Source organism: Mesoplodon bidens (assembly GCF_964165515.1).
Source record: "Mesoplodon bidens genome assembly, chromosome: 3".
In the NCBI taxonomy this organism is placed as follows: domain Eukaryota; kingdom Metazoa; phylum Chordata; class Mammalia; order Artiodactyla; family Ziphiidae; genus Mesoplodon; species Mesoplodon bidens.
Window position 1 is genome coordinate 7261858 of NC_138178.1, and position 15792 is coordinate 7277649.

Here is a 15792-nt window from a genome sequence, read left to right on the forward strand (position 1 = left end):
GGACTTTGGTCAAACCTGTTCTCTCTGCCTAGAAAATGCCTACTTTCCCCATCTGTGCTAGGATTACTCCTACAGACCCTTTAAGACTTGGACAGAGCCTCACCTCCAGCCAAGCCTCTTTCTGGGGCTTCTCCCCACACCCCCGAATGTACTCTCTGCTCTTCGTATGTGCTCTTACACCTAGGAAGGAGGAGAGCATCCATCCTCACCAACTGCCCTCCTGGTTTTCCCCCCACCTCATTGGCCACTCTTCACTCCCCCTTTTGGCTCCCTTTCCTCTATCCAACCTAAATGTTGGGGTTCCTCGAGGCTTGGCCTTGAGACATTTCTCTTATGTTTTTTTCCTAAGTGACTGCCTCAAATCCCATGAACTTAAATATCTTTATGGTTAAGATTCCCAACTTTTTGTGTCCAGCCCTGACCTCTACTCCGAATTCCAGACTTGAATATCCACAGTGTCTAGCTGACACATCCATTTAGGTGTTAAACAAACATCTCAAACTGAACACACCCCGTATTTACCTGAGATAAGTTCCAAGACCCCCAGTGGATGCCTGAAACCACAAATAGTACTGAAACCTATATATACTACGGTTTTTCCTATACATACATGCCTATGATAAAGTTTATTTTACCAATTAGGCACAGTAAGGGATTAACAACAATAACTAATAATAGTAGAACAGTTATACTGTAATGAAAGTTATGTGAATGTGGTCTCTCTCAAAATATCTTGCATGACAACTCACTGTGTTCGTAACTTTTGCAGTTTGAGGTGCGACAACAAAACTAGCACCAATTTCTTTTTCCTATATTTGTTTTTACTGAAGATGGTGGCAACCTCAGCATATGACTTTTTCCCTTTCCTTACTAAGTCGAGAACTTGCACCCTTTCACTTAAAGGAAGTACTTTATGGCTTCTCTTTGGCACATCTGAATGGCCAGCATCACTCCTCGTGTGCTTTGGGGTCCTTGTTAAGTAAGATAAGGGTGACCTGAACACAAGCACTGTGATACTGTGACAGTCAATCTGATAACCCTGACGGCTACTAAATGACTAAGGGGCGAGATACGTTGGACAAAGGGACGATTCATGTCCCAGGTCGGCCAAGATGTCATCACGCTACTCAGAACAGTGTGCAATTTAAAACTTATTGATCATTTCTGGAATTTTCCATTTCATATTCACAGACCAAGGTTGACTGTGGGTGACCGAAACCTTGGAGAGTGAAGCCTTGGGTAAGAGGGGACTAACTGTACTCATAAGAGTACCCTTGATTTTTGCCTCCTGACCTGGTCTTTTCCACACTAGGCCCATGAACCATCTCATCTCCATACACTGGCACCAGCTGCTCAGGTGTTCAAGAAGTAAATCTAGTTGTCACTTCCTATCCTCATTCTCCAAATTAATTCCATTAGCAAGTCGGGTCAGTGCCAGGTCCAAAATACACCTTGATTCTGCCCCTTTTCTCTATCACTACTGCTTGGTACAGGCTGTCATTTCTCACCTGGAGTCCTGCAAAAGCCTACGTGGTGTCACTCCACTATTGCTCCCCTCCAGCCCATCTTCCATACAGCTGAAAAAGTAGCCTTAAACCGAAGTGGGACATGTCCTCCTTCTGTTCTAAATTCCCAATGTGCCTGGAATACAACCTTAACCTCTGATGGCCTACACAGCCTCGTGGGACTGCCCCCTGAGCCTTACTTTGTGCCCCTCTCCCTCTGCTCGCTGCTCTCTAGGACTTGTTTCACTCATTCAGAAATCTGCACCGTGCACCTATGTGCCACGTACTGTACGAGGTGCTGGCAATATAACAATGGACAACAAAGAAACAGACCCACTCCTCAGAGAGCTTATATCCTTGTGGGAGGAGCAGATAATAAACAAGGAAATAAATAACTTAAGGCAGCTCTAAATTACTTCCCAGTTCAGAGGACTCTCTCTCTCCACGTGGCTGGGTCTCAGCTTAAGTGTCACTTCTTTTTTTTTTTTTTTTTTTTTTTGCGTACGCGGGCCTCTCACTGCTGTGGCCTCTCCCGTTGCAGAGCACAAGCTCCGGACGCGCAGGCTCAGCGGCCATGGCTCACGGGCCCAGCCACTCCGCAGCATGTGGGATCCTCCCGGACCGGGGCACGAACTCGTGTCCCCTGCATTGGCAGGCAGACTCTCAACCACTGCGCCACCAGGGAAGCCCTAAGTGTCACTTCTTTAGAGGCCTCTCCTGGTCACCCTGTCTAAAGGAGGTATCTTTGGTCTTCTATTCTTTCTCCTTTGCACTCTTAAGTGCACTTATCAAAACTTGCAGTTATCTTGTCTGTTTTTTGGGTCTTGATCAGTTTCACTACAAATTTATAGAATGAATGTATTAGACTCTTTTGTAAATCAATTGTTTCCTTTGTTTTTCTGGTTTTGGCTCCCATTAATTCCAGAGAATAGATTAGGCCTTGTGTCCTCAACACGCATCACTGTGTCTACTGTCTAGAGCAGCAACTCTCATTGTATTGTACAGGGACCCTAAGACCCTTCCGGGGCTCTTAAGTTCAAAACTATTTCACAATAATACCAAAATGATGTTATCTGCCTTCTTCACTCTCCTCTCACAAGTATATGAAGTTTTCCAGAGGTTACACAACTTAGATACTGAAACAGATTGAATGAAGAAGCAGATAGCAGAATCGAGCAATCTTCTTAAGCCAGACATTAAAGAGATTTGAAAAATGTAAAACAATACCATTCTTGCCACTAAATTTTTTTGAAAAGTTATTTTTCATAAAAATGTTACTTATGTTAACATTAACTTTTTTAATTTAAAAAATGATTTAAAAAATATCTTGGTTTTAATTTCTACATGGTAAATAACAATGTATATAACAAATATAAACAAAAGTTAGGTTCTCAATAATTTCTAAGAGTGTAAAGGAATCATGAGACTAAGAAGTCTGATAAATCCTGGCTATAAATGAAGAGGGAAATAAAAAGGCACTAAGAAACATACACCAGTGTCCTCAAGAAAAAAATAAAAATACAGGATTATGCCTCCATATCCCAGTTTTTTTTCCATAAAGACCACTGAAAATATATTTCTGGAGGGCTATGGAATGTCTCCTTTTCCATTTAAATAGAGTTTCTTCTTCTAGAGGCAGAGAAGAATAGTAGAACGGACACCAGAAAGTGTGAATTTAAATTAAAAAAAAAGGGCACATAATGTGCTTAGGATAGTAAGCAATCAGAAAAAGTTAAGTTTACCAAAAACGCACCTGAATATTACTTCAAAATCCACCATTTATTTGCTGTGAGACCTTGGGAAGTTATTTAACTTCTCTGAATCTATTTCCATATCTAGAACACAGAAATAGGGAACTCCCGGGCAGTCCAGTGGTTAGCACTCTGGGCTTTCACTGCCAAGGGCCTGGGCGTTCAGTCCCTGGTCAGGAACTAAGATCCTGCAAGCCATGCAGTGCAGCCAAAAACAAACAAACAAAAAAAGTAGAACACAGAAATCATACATGCCACATTACTCTCTCTATTGCAACTACTCGTGGTAAAACCACAATTTAAAAAGGAAAAATGAATTAAAGCAAATTAACAGCAGTATTATTATAAATGTTACATGGTCACTCGCAGTTATTTTAGAAATCCTGGCATTTTCCCATAGGACTTGTTTTTGTGCTCTGATACTTTTTTTTTTTTTTTTTTTTTTTGTGGTACGCGGGCCTCTCGCTGTTGCGGCCTCTCCCGTTGCGGAGCACAGGCTCCGGACGCACAGGCTCAGCAGCCATGGCTCACGGGCCCAGCCGCTCCGTGGCATGTGGGATCTTCCCGGACCGGGGCACGAACCCATGTCCCCTGCATCGGCAGGCGGACTCTCAACCACTGCGCCACCAGGGAAGCCCTCTGATACTTTGTTTTCAATCTTTCTTTTTTTAATTAAAAAAAATTAATTAATTAGTTAATTAATTTTGGGGGCTGCATTGGGTCTTCGCTGCTGCACACGGGCTTTCTCTAGTTGCAGTGAGCAGGGGCTCTAGGCGCACGGGCTTCAGTAGTTGTGGCACGTGGGCTCAGTAGTTGTGGCTCATGGGCTCTAGAGCGCAGCCTCAGTAGTTGTGGTACACAGGCTTAGTTGCTCCGCGGCATGTGGGATCTTCCTGGACCAGGGCTCAAACCCGTGTCCCCTGCATTGGCAGGCAGATTCTTAACCACTGCGCCACCAGGGAAGCCCCTCAATCTTTAAAAGCTCTTTGCGATGAAATATTTTGTGGCTTCCCAAAACTTTCATAGCATTACATATACTGTGAATATATTATGTATTATTATATATCATATTGTATACAGGCATTTCTTCCTGTATTTATATTTGGCTCCGTCCTTTAGACAATGTCAGATATGTAAATAGCAAAATTATAATTTGACATAACATTCTGCCGGTAAAAGCACTCAGGGTTTTAAACATATATGAGATACTGCAAAGATAATTAGAAAGTGACTGAAAAGATTATCAAGATGTTCACCAAAAATATCTTAACAGTTGTTACTCTGGGTGGTAGAATATAGGATGTTTTATATTATCTTCTTTTTAAATTTTAATTTTATAATGAACATGTATAATCAGAAAAATGTTAAAGGTATTCTCACCTTAAAAAAAAACACTAGAAAATTTAATTGGCAAATCTTCCATAAATTTAGAAGAAAAAAAAGAAAACTTGTTATTTGTGGATACAAGAAAATTTGGGAGTACAGTTGACTCTTGAGCAACACAGGTTAGAACTGTGCAGGTCCACTAACGGGCGGATTTTTTTAAATAAATAGGTACCATGAGAGCTCTGCGGTTGGTTAAACCTATGGACGTGGAACCACAGATATGGAGGGCTGACTGTAAAGCTATGTGTGGACTTTCAACTGCGTGGAGGGTAGGCACCCCAACCCCCAGTTGTTCAAGGATCAACTTTATATTTCACTGAGCAACAGAGCACTTTTGATGACAATTTCAAATCTGGTATGTTTGGGGGAAAAAAAGGTGCAAAGAAGACCAGTAAAGACGCAGTGGTATTCCTTTCTTTTTCTACTGTATTTCTAAACAAACCATAAAATATGCAAAAGTTGTATTTACTGGCCATTGTCCTGTAGGATACGAAGATGACATTGTTATTTTTTCTTCCATGTAATTCACTTATTCAATAGACATTTACTGAACACCGACGTTCAGGGATTATTCTAGGGCTAGGACATGATGGTGCCTAAAACTTAAGAGTCTCTTGCTTTCACAATGCTTAATAATCCAGTGGAGAAATAAGTAAATAAGCAGTCAAATAAGTAAATTATTACATGGATATGGAAGGGAAGAAAAATCTTGAATAAATCCTTATGATATTTTATTCTATAAGTTTCGATAATCTATTTCAGGGGTTGACAAACTTTTTCTGTAAAGGGCCAGATGGTAAATATTTAAAGCTCTGTGGGTCACACAGTCTGTTGCAACCATTCAACATTGCCATTAGAGTGGCAAACAATCACAAACAACACATACACGTTTGAGTGTGGCTATGTTCTGGTAAAATTTTATTTACAAAGATAGGCGTGGGCTAGGACAGGCACACTGCCAATAGTTTGCCAACCCCTGGTCTAAAGAGCTAACAATAACTACAAAATAAAATCCTACAGCACTTTTCCAAAGCATAACTGAAAGCATTTAGATGTAGCAGTTCAACTAGTTCAGCTGGTATCTTCCTATTTTCTGAAAATACTTAATGGCTTATATATAATTATTTTATTTCAAAGTTTTTGTAACTTGGGAAAAGATCATAAAAGATAACTAAGTACTCAGCCTTAGTCAAAAGGATATACCTTTGAGGCTGCCTCTTTGTGGACTTAGACTCATACCTGAATTTTCCTTGTGTTTCTGTCAATAATTTGATGCAGAATAATAATAAAAAATTTATTTGGTTTCTGCATCTTTAGAAATAGAAGATTACTGCCATCTAACTCCATAAAAAGCAGCTATAATAATAAAGCACATCCCAAAGCTTGAACAGGTGGAAAATAGCACAGTTTTAAAATTTTACTGAGTCAAGATATTTCTTCTCAGTCTGCTGGGAACCAAGGAGAGAAATGAATGGAAATCCTCTCTTGGTAATAAAATCTAGAGTCTGATGTGCACGGCTCACCTTCAAGCTCTCCCCTCAATACAGGCAGATTACTTGTCTTGTTTTACTAAGAGAATAATCTTTTTCCTTAGTAACCCACTGAGCATTCTCAATGCACTAGTCAACGTTTTCTGGTGAACAGAATGTGGCTAGCCCTCTCTTCAAAATAAAAAAAAATCTTTCAATTTCAAAGGAGAAACATATCTGTTAGAGGGAAAAATCAAACTTAACATAATTGTAAAAAGAAAAAGTGCCTCTCCCCTATTTCCCTCCACAAAAGAAGCCACTGTTAAAAGTCTGGTGTTTAGTCTTCTATACTTTTCTCTACATATGTCACATGCATATTTATAAACAATTATTGAGTTTATGAGTTTAGTTTTTTCTTTTAAGCAAAAATGGTACCTTACTTTGCATATGGCTCTGCAATTTTGTTTCATTTAATATCAAAGACTTTTAAATTGTTCTTAGTTATCTAATAAGAATTAACAAACGACTTCTTAAAATCAGAAGTTCTAAAGACAGAAACAATTTTAAAATGCAACGTTAAATTTCTGGTAAAGTTCCCTTCAATCCACTCAAACAATTTAATTCTAAATAGCTCCATGGTAGAAAAAGTTCCTTGTATTTCTCACTAATAAAGGAAATCTTTAATGGAAAACAAACAAACAAAAAAGGTTGCAACACTTAACAATATACTGTAGTTAAAATAGAAACATAAATCATACAGTTCATTCAAAAAGTATTTTAATATAAACATCATTTATAAACAAAACAAATAATGTTGATATTTTAGTTCTAAAAAATGCATGGTTTCTCTCAAACACTAAGATGCCACCTCAATAGTGATTGCCTCACATTTTCCGGTCTCTTGATCCGTGCATGTCACGTGTAAAGATCCATCCCTAAGCAAACAAAAAATAAATAACAATTCATAAGCTCAATTTATAAAAACAGATAGTCCTTAAGAAATTACTTGAGGACTTTGAGTAAACAAGAGATCATTTTACTTTTTGAAAGAAGAGCATTAAGAGATAAAGAAGAGACACAACTTTATGTCTTTACATTTAGAACCGTATGCCATAATTAGGTAGTTGTTCTTAAAAATTTCCTCCTAGATCACTGTGATGAAAAGTTGTATTCCTTGAGAACCCATGATGATAAATACCTTAAGTTGAAAACTTCATGCAAGTTCAAGAAGTATCAAGCTGTCTTCAAGCCCAGGCCATGGCAGACCTACCCTAATGAATTCTACATTTTGACTAATTATGGTTTATGGAATGAATTGTCCTTAATGTTAATTTGGAACTGATTTACTTGTAACACATAGTATTATGGATGGACTGTTGTTAAGGAAATGATAATAACTGGATTTAATTAGTAATTTATTTTCTACAGATTTCCTCTTGCAATATTGAAATAAACTTACCCTTTCATAGGACAAAAAATCAATTATGTAAATCTCAGAAAATTATATTTAAAGTTGATGAAAATTATATCTCAAACTTGCATGGACCAGTTTTTTAGGTTGACTACACCCATAATAATCAAAGAGTTCATAAAAAATTCAGAGTGCAAATGACCTGAGATATAATTTTCTTTGTAAATATAGTAATTTTACAGGGCAAAAATTTAAGTTACTGATAAGATCTTTATAAGTTTTTAATAAATGATTTTCCCAGAATGACAACAGGTTAAGAATCAATAAACTAATAAAAAAGGTCAAGTCTCAAAGCGAATTTTCTTAACATCAGAAGTAGTTTAATTTTTTACCTTTTCATAGTAAGAACAGCTAATATGTCACGTAATCCATTTTCTTTTTTATCTAAATCCTGGAGTACAACCTGTTTAGGCAAAAATAATACAAGGATGATTTAGTACTTTGAGATATTAATAAATTGATGCATCAATTATTCCAATGGACTAAATCTTACTCATTACTGAAATGAATCTTTTAAAACAGGGCCGTGTTCAATTCTCCTACCATTTATCATAATTTGGAAAATAGAATTAAGCTTTCTTAACTGACATGTCTCCTCTAAAAAGAGGGCATGTAAGATAACTAATATATTTAATATATTTGTCCCTCTTAAATGTCATGTCCTAGATTAAGATGATTATTTACATGAAGTACTGTTTGTCTCAGAAAATAAAGACCAAAAAAAAAAAAAAAAAAAGAAAACAAAATAAAGACTGCTCTTCTTTTTGGTAATTGCACCATTATAGTAACATGTAAATTACATTTTGGTAAGCCTTTTATATATACTTTAAAAAATTCAAATATTTTAAATGCACTTGGAAAACCTATTTAAAAGAAATACATGTCAAATTCTTTTGTACAGCTAAGATTACATTTGTAAGTAAGAGATACTAATGAATTTACTATAAAATTCCTTGGTTTCCTAAAGGAAGGTATACCAATAGACCAAGTTTAAAAGTGACTTTTCAGATTTTGCCAAAATCAAGTTTTATGATCTTAGGTAAGTACTAAGTCTACTCATTTGTAGAATGAGGACGTTAGAACAGATGGAATCTCTAGAAGATTCTCTTCCAAATAAAGTATTATGTGACTAATTTTTCTCTTTCCAGCATCTGTAAGTTAGGATGTAGTGACGGTAGCTGTAGTGTCTCAAGAGTAGTATGTGGAGAGAAAAGGTAAGAAATGTACCAGAGAGGAATACTAAGACTTCCACCTGAGTTTAGAAATCTGGTGCACAGGAAAATGCTTTTATAGTGATATACCACAGAAACATCTGGCGGAGCTTTGAAACCTTGACTAGTTGAAAGAGCCCTTCTCCAGTAGATCCTAAGATGTTAAGTCTGAGGTGGAGCCCAGACATATTATGTGTGTGTGTGTTTTCATTATCCTTTTGTTGAAATTAGAAAACAGATATAAAGCTAAAGATACTATACATTCTCTTTTGTTACCTACGTTTGTTTTATTTTTACTGTAAAAGTAATTAATCTTCATGTTCTGTGCTGTCTGTAAAAAATTCAGTATAAAGTGTTAAAAAGTAAAAAAAAAAAACCTTCTTGGTACCTTCAAATCTACCCACTGTTAAGTTTCCTCAGTACAGTTCAAATACCTGTAGTTACTTTCTGTATCCACGCATGGGTATCTAAATACACACACCTATCCAAACACCACTCCTTCACACACAGCCACGCTCTCAATCGTTTTACTTAAACACAATGGTACCATGCTGTAAATACGGTTCTGCAGTCCTTGTGTGTGTGCTTTAATGAAACCATACTTGGGCATGTTTCTAAGCAAATACAATGGCTCCACCTCATTCCTTTTAAAGGATGTGGAGGACCATATCCTATGATATATGCATGTGGTATTTGAAAAAACAAACTTATCCTATGTCAGAGGCAGCATGGTATAATGGCAAGAGCATGGGCCCAGGAGTAAAACCAACCTGAGGCTAAATCTCAGCTCAGTCAAGAAAATAACAAGGTATTTACTACCATGAGCCTGTTTCTGAATCATCTATAAAATGCACATAATAATGTCTATCTCACAGCATTTTGAGATTATGTTTGTAAATTGCCTAGTCCAGCACACCTGGCATTTAGCAAACAAAGAAATGTCATTTCCCCTGCCACTGACCTTACTACCAAGGAGGGTTAAGAGCACAAAGACAAGCAGTAGAAATACAATTGTACTTTATTTTCCTCTAACTCTTTCAAAGTGAAATTGCCTATTTCTTCTCTCTTTCAAAAATAAATAAGTACAAGTAATCCATTCATAAAAATGTGTTAAATGTCCTATATGCATATTATATTAATTGATATTAAACTGAGTCTAATCCAGAAGGAAAAACTAAACCGTTTCAACTGATTAGTTCATAGTCCAATCTGATGTAGTCACCTGTGCAAACTTGTTTTCCTCTTTTGCAGAGTTTTTCCCCTCAGACTCATAGAGTTCAAGACATACTGAGGATGTACTTCCAGGGGCCTGTAACGTGTGCTGTCTTCGAGCTGGCAAAGGAGTCCCCGACGGAAACAGTACTTTGAAACTGTTGGCTCCTGATTCATCGACTCCCTAATAAGCAGGAAAATAATATGCACATCCTTTGATATCATTACAATTATAAAAAATCACTCCTATTATAAATTAACATATGTTCCTGTTGATAATCTGGAAACTACACAGTGGCAAAGAGAAGACAATAGAAATGATCCTTAATCCCGACCCACTTTATTTAAAAATAAATTGAACCTCTCTACTTGTATTATATAACCTCTCTACTTGTATAAATAAAACCTCTCTACTTGTATTAGAATCTTAAGCTTGAAAACAGTTAATTACGAAATTAACATATTAGATTAATACTAACTAAAAGAATATCAGAAGCTCATTAAAAGTAAACTTATAATCGAAATTTAAAATTTTTACCAGTACACAAAGTTTTATTTTAAAAACAGTACGTATGTAAACCTGTGGCAATAAATTTATACTACTATGGAAAAGTGAAGAAAAGCTCAACATACCTTAACTAAAATATCTTTGGCTGAACACTCTATCTTAAGAGCGTCCTCCACTAAAAGATTTTCTTTCCCAATAAGGATTCCTGCTTCCATAGCTGCACCAATAGGGATAACTTCATCAGGAGGGACAGAATTGAGAAGCTCAACAGCTGGGAAAAGATCTTTAATCATTTGCTGTAGCCTTGGGATTCGAGAAGACCCTCCACAAAGGACAACCTAGAAAATAAAAATAATTTTGTTTTTTACTTTTAGAACAATGATTGTTTCTCAAAATTAAGTGTAACAGGATGAGTCGTCTTCATCACATGAAAAGGTAAAATATAAGAAGCCCTATTTTAACATATTATTTTATGTTATACTTACCATATATACATATAAATATGTATTTAATACATTATAAATATTTAACATACTATTTACCCATAGCAACAAAATTTAAAATGAGGAGATCTCAGCACATATTAGAAAATATAATAACATATATGTGGCTCATGATGAATACTGGGCATATGAGGCTTAACCATAGATACACATTTGTATAGGAAATATTGTACTTAATATTTCGTACGGTTCAAGCATTATCTAAAGGAAGTGTTTACATAAATCACAGCATTTCTGACAAAATAAACAGTGGTAATCTTCTCTATGTGAAAACTATGCCATAGATTTTGTCTTCACTGTGGAATAATAATTTTCTTGAGGAAAAAGATGTTTCTTATACAACTACGTTTTAAGCTCTAGGTACCACTTGATTAAATATACACAAAAACTCCATATAAAATTGTCCCTTTATGAGCCTGCCCACACATCTAGTGCCCCAACTTTTATAGCTGCCACCCAAAGGATGGGCCCCCAGATCTCTAGCTCTGAGAGCCAACAGGGCTTGCATTCATGAGTCCCATAGGATGACAGCAAACAAAGAAGCCGTTTTTAAATGGGCAAAGGAGCAACTCCTGCCCTGTGGCTATACACCAGGGCTCAGCACAGAGGGAGAAGGCAAGCATGCCCATCTCCCAGCTTCTCCCTGGAAGGGTGTGACTGCATCCTTTCCCAGCTGCTGCTGCCTGAGGGTCTGGTTTCTAATCAGCCTATATCTAGGTGCTGCCTTTGATCTTCCTCTTTGTTTGATTATCATCACTCATGATGGTCTTGGCACACCCTCAAATACTGAGAGCCACCAAGAACACAAATGGCAGCTTAGACGGGCACAAAGTTTTGAGAAGCTACGAGGAACTCAGGTAGGGCTGACTGACAAGGTTCATCTCCTACACAAGACCAGTCTGTCAAAACTGGAAGAGGGAGCAGTTTTTTTTTTTTTGAGGTATAGCAGTTTTATGTAAAGCCCAGAAACCAACACAGAGAGTCTAGGAAAATGCAGTTACAGAAAAATATGTTCCAAACAAAATAACAAGATAAATTTCCAGAAAATGATCTTAATGAAACAAAGATAAGTGATTTACTTGATAGAGTTAAAAACAACAGTAATAAAGATGCTCAATGAAGTCAGGAGGGTAATACATGAACAAAGTGTGGATTTCAACAAAGAGACAGAAAATATAAAGTACCAAAGAGAAATCATAGAGCTGACGAATACAATAACTGAACTTAAAAACTCAATAGAGGGTTTCAACAGCACACTAAATGAAGTGAAAGAAAGGGTCAGTGAATTTGAAGACAGGGCAGAGGAATTTATTCAGAGGAGCAAAAAGGAAGAAGAATGAAGATGCATTCAGGGACTTACTGAACACCAGTAAGTGGACCAATATATGCAAATATAAGGGTCTCAGAAGGAGATGTGGAGGGGGGAGGGGGGCAGAAAGCTTACTCAAAGAAATTATGACTGAAAACTTCCCTAATCTGGGGAAAGAAACAGCCAGATGCAGTGAGCCCAAAAAGTACCAAATAAGATGAATCTAAAGTGACCCACACTGAGACACATCATAATTAAATTGCCAAAAGTTAAAGACAGAAAATCTTAAAAGCAGCAAGAGAAAAGCAACTTGGTTAGATACAAGGGAACACCCTTAAAACTATAAGTGGGTCTTGCAACAGAAATCTTGCAAGCCAGAAGGGAGATACTCAAAGTGCCGTAAGAAAACAACCGTCAGCCAAGAACACCCAATTCAGCAAAGCTGCTCTCCAAAACTGAAGGAGAGATGAGTGTTTTCACACAAACAAAAGCTGAAGGAGTTCACCACTACTAGATTGGCCTTACAAAAGAGGTCAAATGGAGTTGTTTGAGTTTAAACAAAATGCTAATTAATACACATGAAAACATATAAAAGTATAAAACTCACTGGTAAAGATAAATATAGTTAGATTCAGAATACTCCAGTATTATAATGGTAGTGGGTAAATCACTTATAACCTTAGTACAAAGGTTAAAAGACAAAGGCATTGGGCTTCCCTGGTGGCGCAGTGGTTGAGAGTCCGCCTGCCGATGCAGGGGACACGGGTTCGTGCCCCGGTCTGGGAAGATCCCACATGCCGTGGAGTGGCTAGGCCCATGAGCCATGGCCGCTGAGCCTGCGCATCCAGAGCCTGTGCTCCGCAACGGGAGAGGCCACAACAGTGAGAGGCCCGCGTACCGCAAAAAAAAAAAAAAAAAAAAAAAAAAGACAAAGGCATTAAAAATAACTGTAATTACAATAACTTGTTAATGGATACACAAAAGATATAAACTGTGACATCAAAAACATAAAATGTGGGGAGAAGGAGTGTAAAAATGTAGAGCTTTTGTATGCGTTTGAAGTTAAGTTGTTGTCAGCTTAAAATAGGCTATTTTAACTGTATAAGATGTTTTGTATAAGCTTCATGGTAACCACAAAACAAAAATCTGTAGTAGACACACAAAAGGTAAAGAGAAAAGAATGAAAGCAAACCACTACAGAAAGTCATCAAATCATGAAAGAAGAGGACAGGAAAGAAAGAAATGAACTACAAAACAGACAGAATATGATTAACAAAATGGCAATAGTAAGGTCATACCTATCAAAAATTACTTTAAATTACTTTCTACACACTACAAATTATTGGATGAAGAAATTAAGAAGACAATCCCATTTACAGGACTATCAAAAAGAATAAAATACTTAAATAAATTTAACCAAGAAGGTGAAATATCTGTACCCTGAAAACTGCAAGACTTTGATGAAAGAAACTGAAGACACAAATACGTGGAAAGATATTCCGGGTTTATGGATTGGAAGAATTAATATTGTCAAAATGTCCTTACTACCCCCAATATTCAATGTAATCCTTATCAAAATTCCAATGGCATTTTTCATAGAAATAGAAAAAACAATCCTGAAATTTGTGTGGAACCACAAGAGACCCCAAATAGCCAAAACAATCTTGAGAAAGAAGAGCAAAGCTGGAGGCATCACACTTCCTGATTTCAAACTATATTACAAGCTGTAGTAATCAAAACAGTATGGTATTTGCATAAAATAAGTCAAATAGATCAATGGAACAGAACAGAGAGCCCAGAAATAAACCCACATATATAGGGTCAATTAATTTTCAATAAAGGAGCCAAGAATATACAACAAAGAAAGAAGAGTCTCCTTAATAAATGGGGTGGGGAAAACTGGATATCTACATGCAAAAGAATGAAACTGGACCACTATCTTACACCACACATAAAAATCAACTCAAGGGCCTCCCTGGTGGCGCAGTGGTTGAGAGTCTGCCTGCCGATGCAGGGGATACGGGTTCGTGCCCCGGTCTGGGAGGATCCCATATGCCGCGGAGCGGCTGGGCCCGTGAGCCATGGCCGCTGGGCCTGCGCATCCGGAGCCTGTGCTCCGCAACGGGAGAGGCCACAAGAGTGAGAGGCCCGCATACCGCAAAAAGAAAAAAAAAAAAAAATCAACTCAAAATGGATTAAAGACATGGAATAAAACCTAAAACGATAAAACTCCTAGAAGAAAACATAAGGGGTACACTCCTTGACAATGGTCTTGGCAATGCTTTTTGGATCTGACACCCAAAGCAAAGGAAAGCAAAAACAAACAAGTGGGACTTATCAAACTAAAAAGCATGCACAGCAAAGGAAACCATCAACAAAATGAAATGGCAACCTATTGAATGAGAGAAATATTTGTAAATCATATATCTAAAAAGGGGTGAATATCCAAAATACACAAGAATCTCATTAACTCAATAGCAAAAAGCCAAATAGCACAATTTAAAAATGAGCAAGGGACCTGAATAGACATTTTTCCAAAGAAGACTTACAAGCAGGTGAAGGTACCTGAAAGGGTGCTCAACATCACTAATCATTAGGGAAATGGAAATAAAGATCACAATGAGACATCACCTCATACCTGTTAGGACGTCTATTACTAAAAAGACAAGAGATAACAAATATTGGTGAAGATGGAGAGAAAGGAGAACACTTATACACTGTTGGGAATGTAAACTGGTATAGCCACTATGGAAAACAGTATGGAAACTCTTCATGAAATTAAAAGTAGAATTACCTTATGATCCAGCAATCCCACTTCCGAGTATATACACAAAGGAAACAAAATCACTATCTCATAGAGATATCTGTACTCTCATGTTCACTGCAGCGTTATTCACAATAGCCAAGGTATTTGGAAACATACTATGGAAAGATCATAAGTGTGTGTCAGTGGATGAATGGATAAAGAAGATGTGGTACAGATATACAATGCAATATTATTCAGTTTAAAGAAGGAAGTCCTGCCATTTGTAACAACTTGAAAGAAACTGGAGGGCATTACGCTAAGTGAAATGAGCCAGCCAGACAGAAAAATACTGCACAGTATCACTTATACGTGGAGTCTAAATTAAAACAAAACAAACAAAACAACTCATAGAAACAGAAAGCAGAAAAATGGTTGGGGTTGAGGGGGTACGGAAAATAGGGAGGGGATGGTAAAAGGGTACATACAAACTTCTAGTTATAAGATGAATAAGGTCTGAGGATCTAATGTATAACATGGTAATTACAGTTGACAGTATTGTGTAGTATATTTGAGATTTGCTAAGAGAGTAAAACTTAACTGTTTTCACCTCCTGCAGAAAAGGTTAATATGTAAGGTGATAGATGTGTTAATTAACTCGATGGTAATAATCCCTGCACAATACATATACTAAATCTCATGTTGTGTACTTTAAATACCTTAC

At 37.1% G+C, this 15792-nt stretch overlaps 1 protein-coding gene across 3 annotated transcripts in view; it reads right to left on the reverse strand.

The window, feature by feature from the left end:
- Positions 1-6871: 6871 nt before the first annotated feature.
- Positions 6872-15792, reverse strand: part of LOC308613900 (heat shock 70 kDa protein 14) — a 34077-nt gene continuing 25156 nt past the window's right edge. For all 3 annotated transcript variants that reach the window (XM_081228006.1, XM_081228007.1, XM_081228004.1), the window contains 4 exons: positions 10639-10851; positions 10016-10189; positions 7915-7985; positions 6872-7046 (listed from right to left, as the gene is read on the reverse strand). In XM_081228006.1, the coding sequence (XP_081084132.1) occupies positions 6968-7046; positions 7915-7985; positions 10016-10189; positions 10639-10851 (537 nt within the window). In that variant the 3' untranslated portion in view covers positions 6872-6967. The remainder of the gene's footprint in view (positions 7047-7914; positions 7986-10015; positions 10190-10638; positions 10852-15792) is intronic.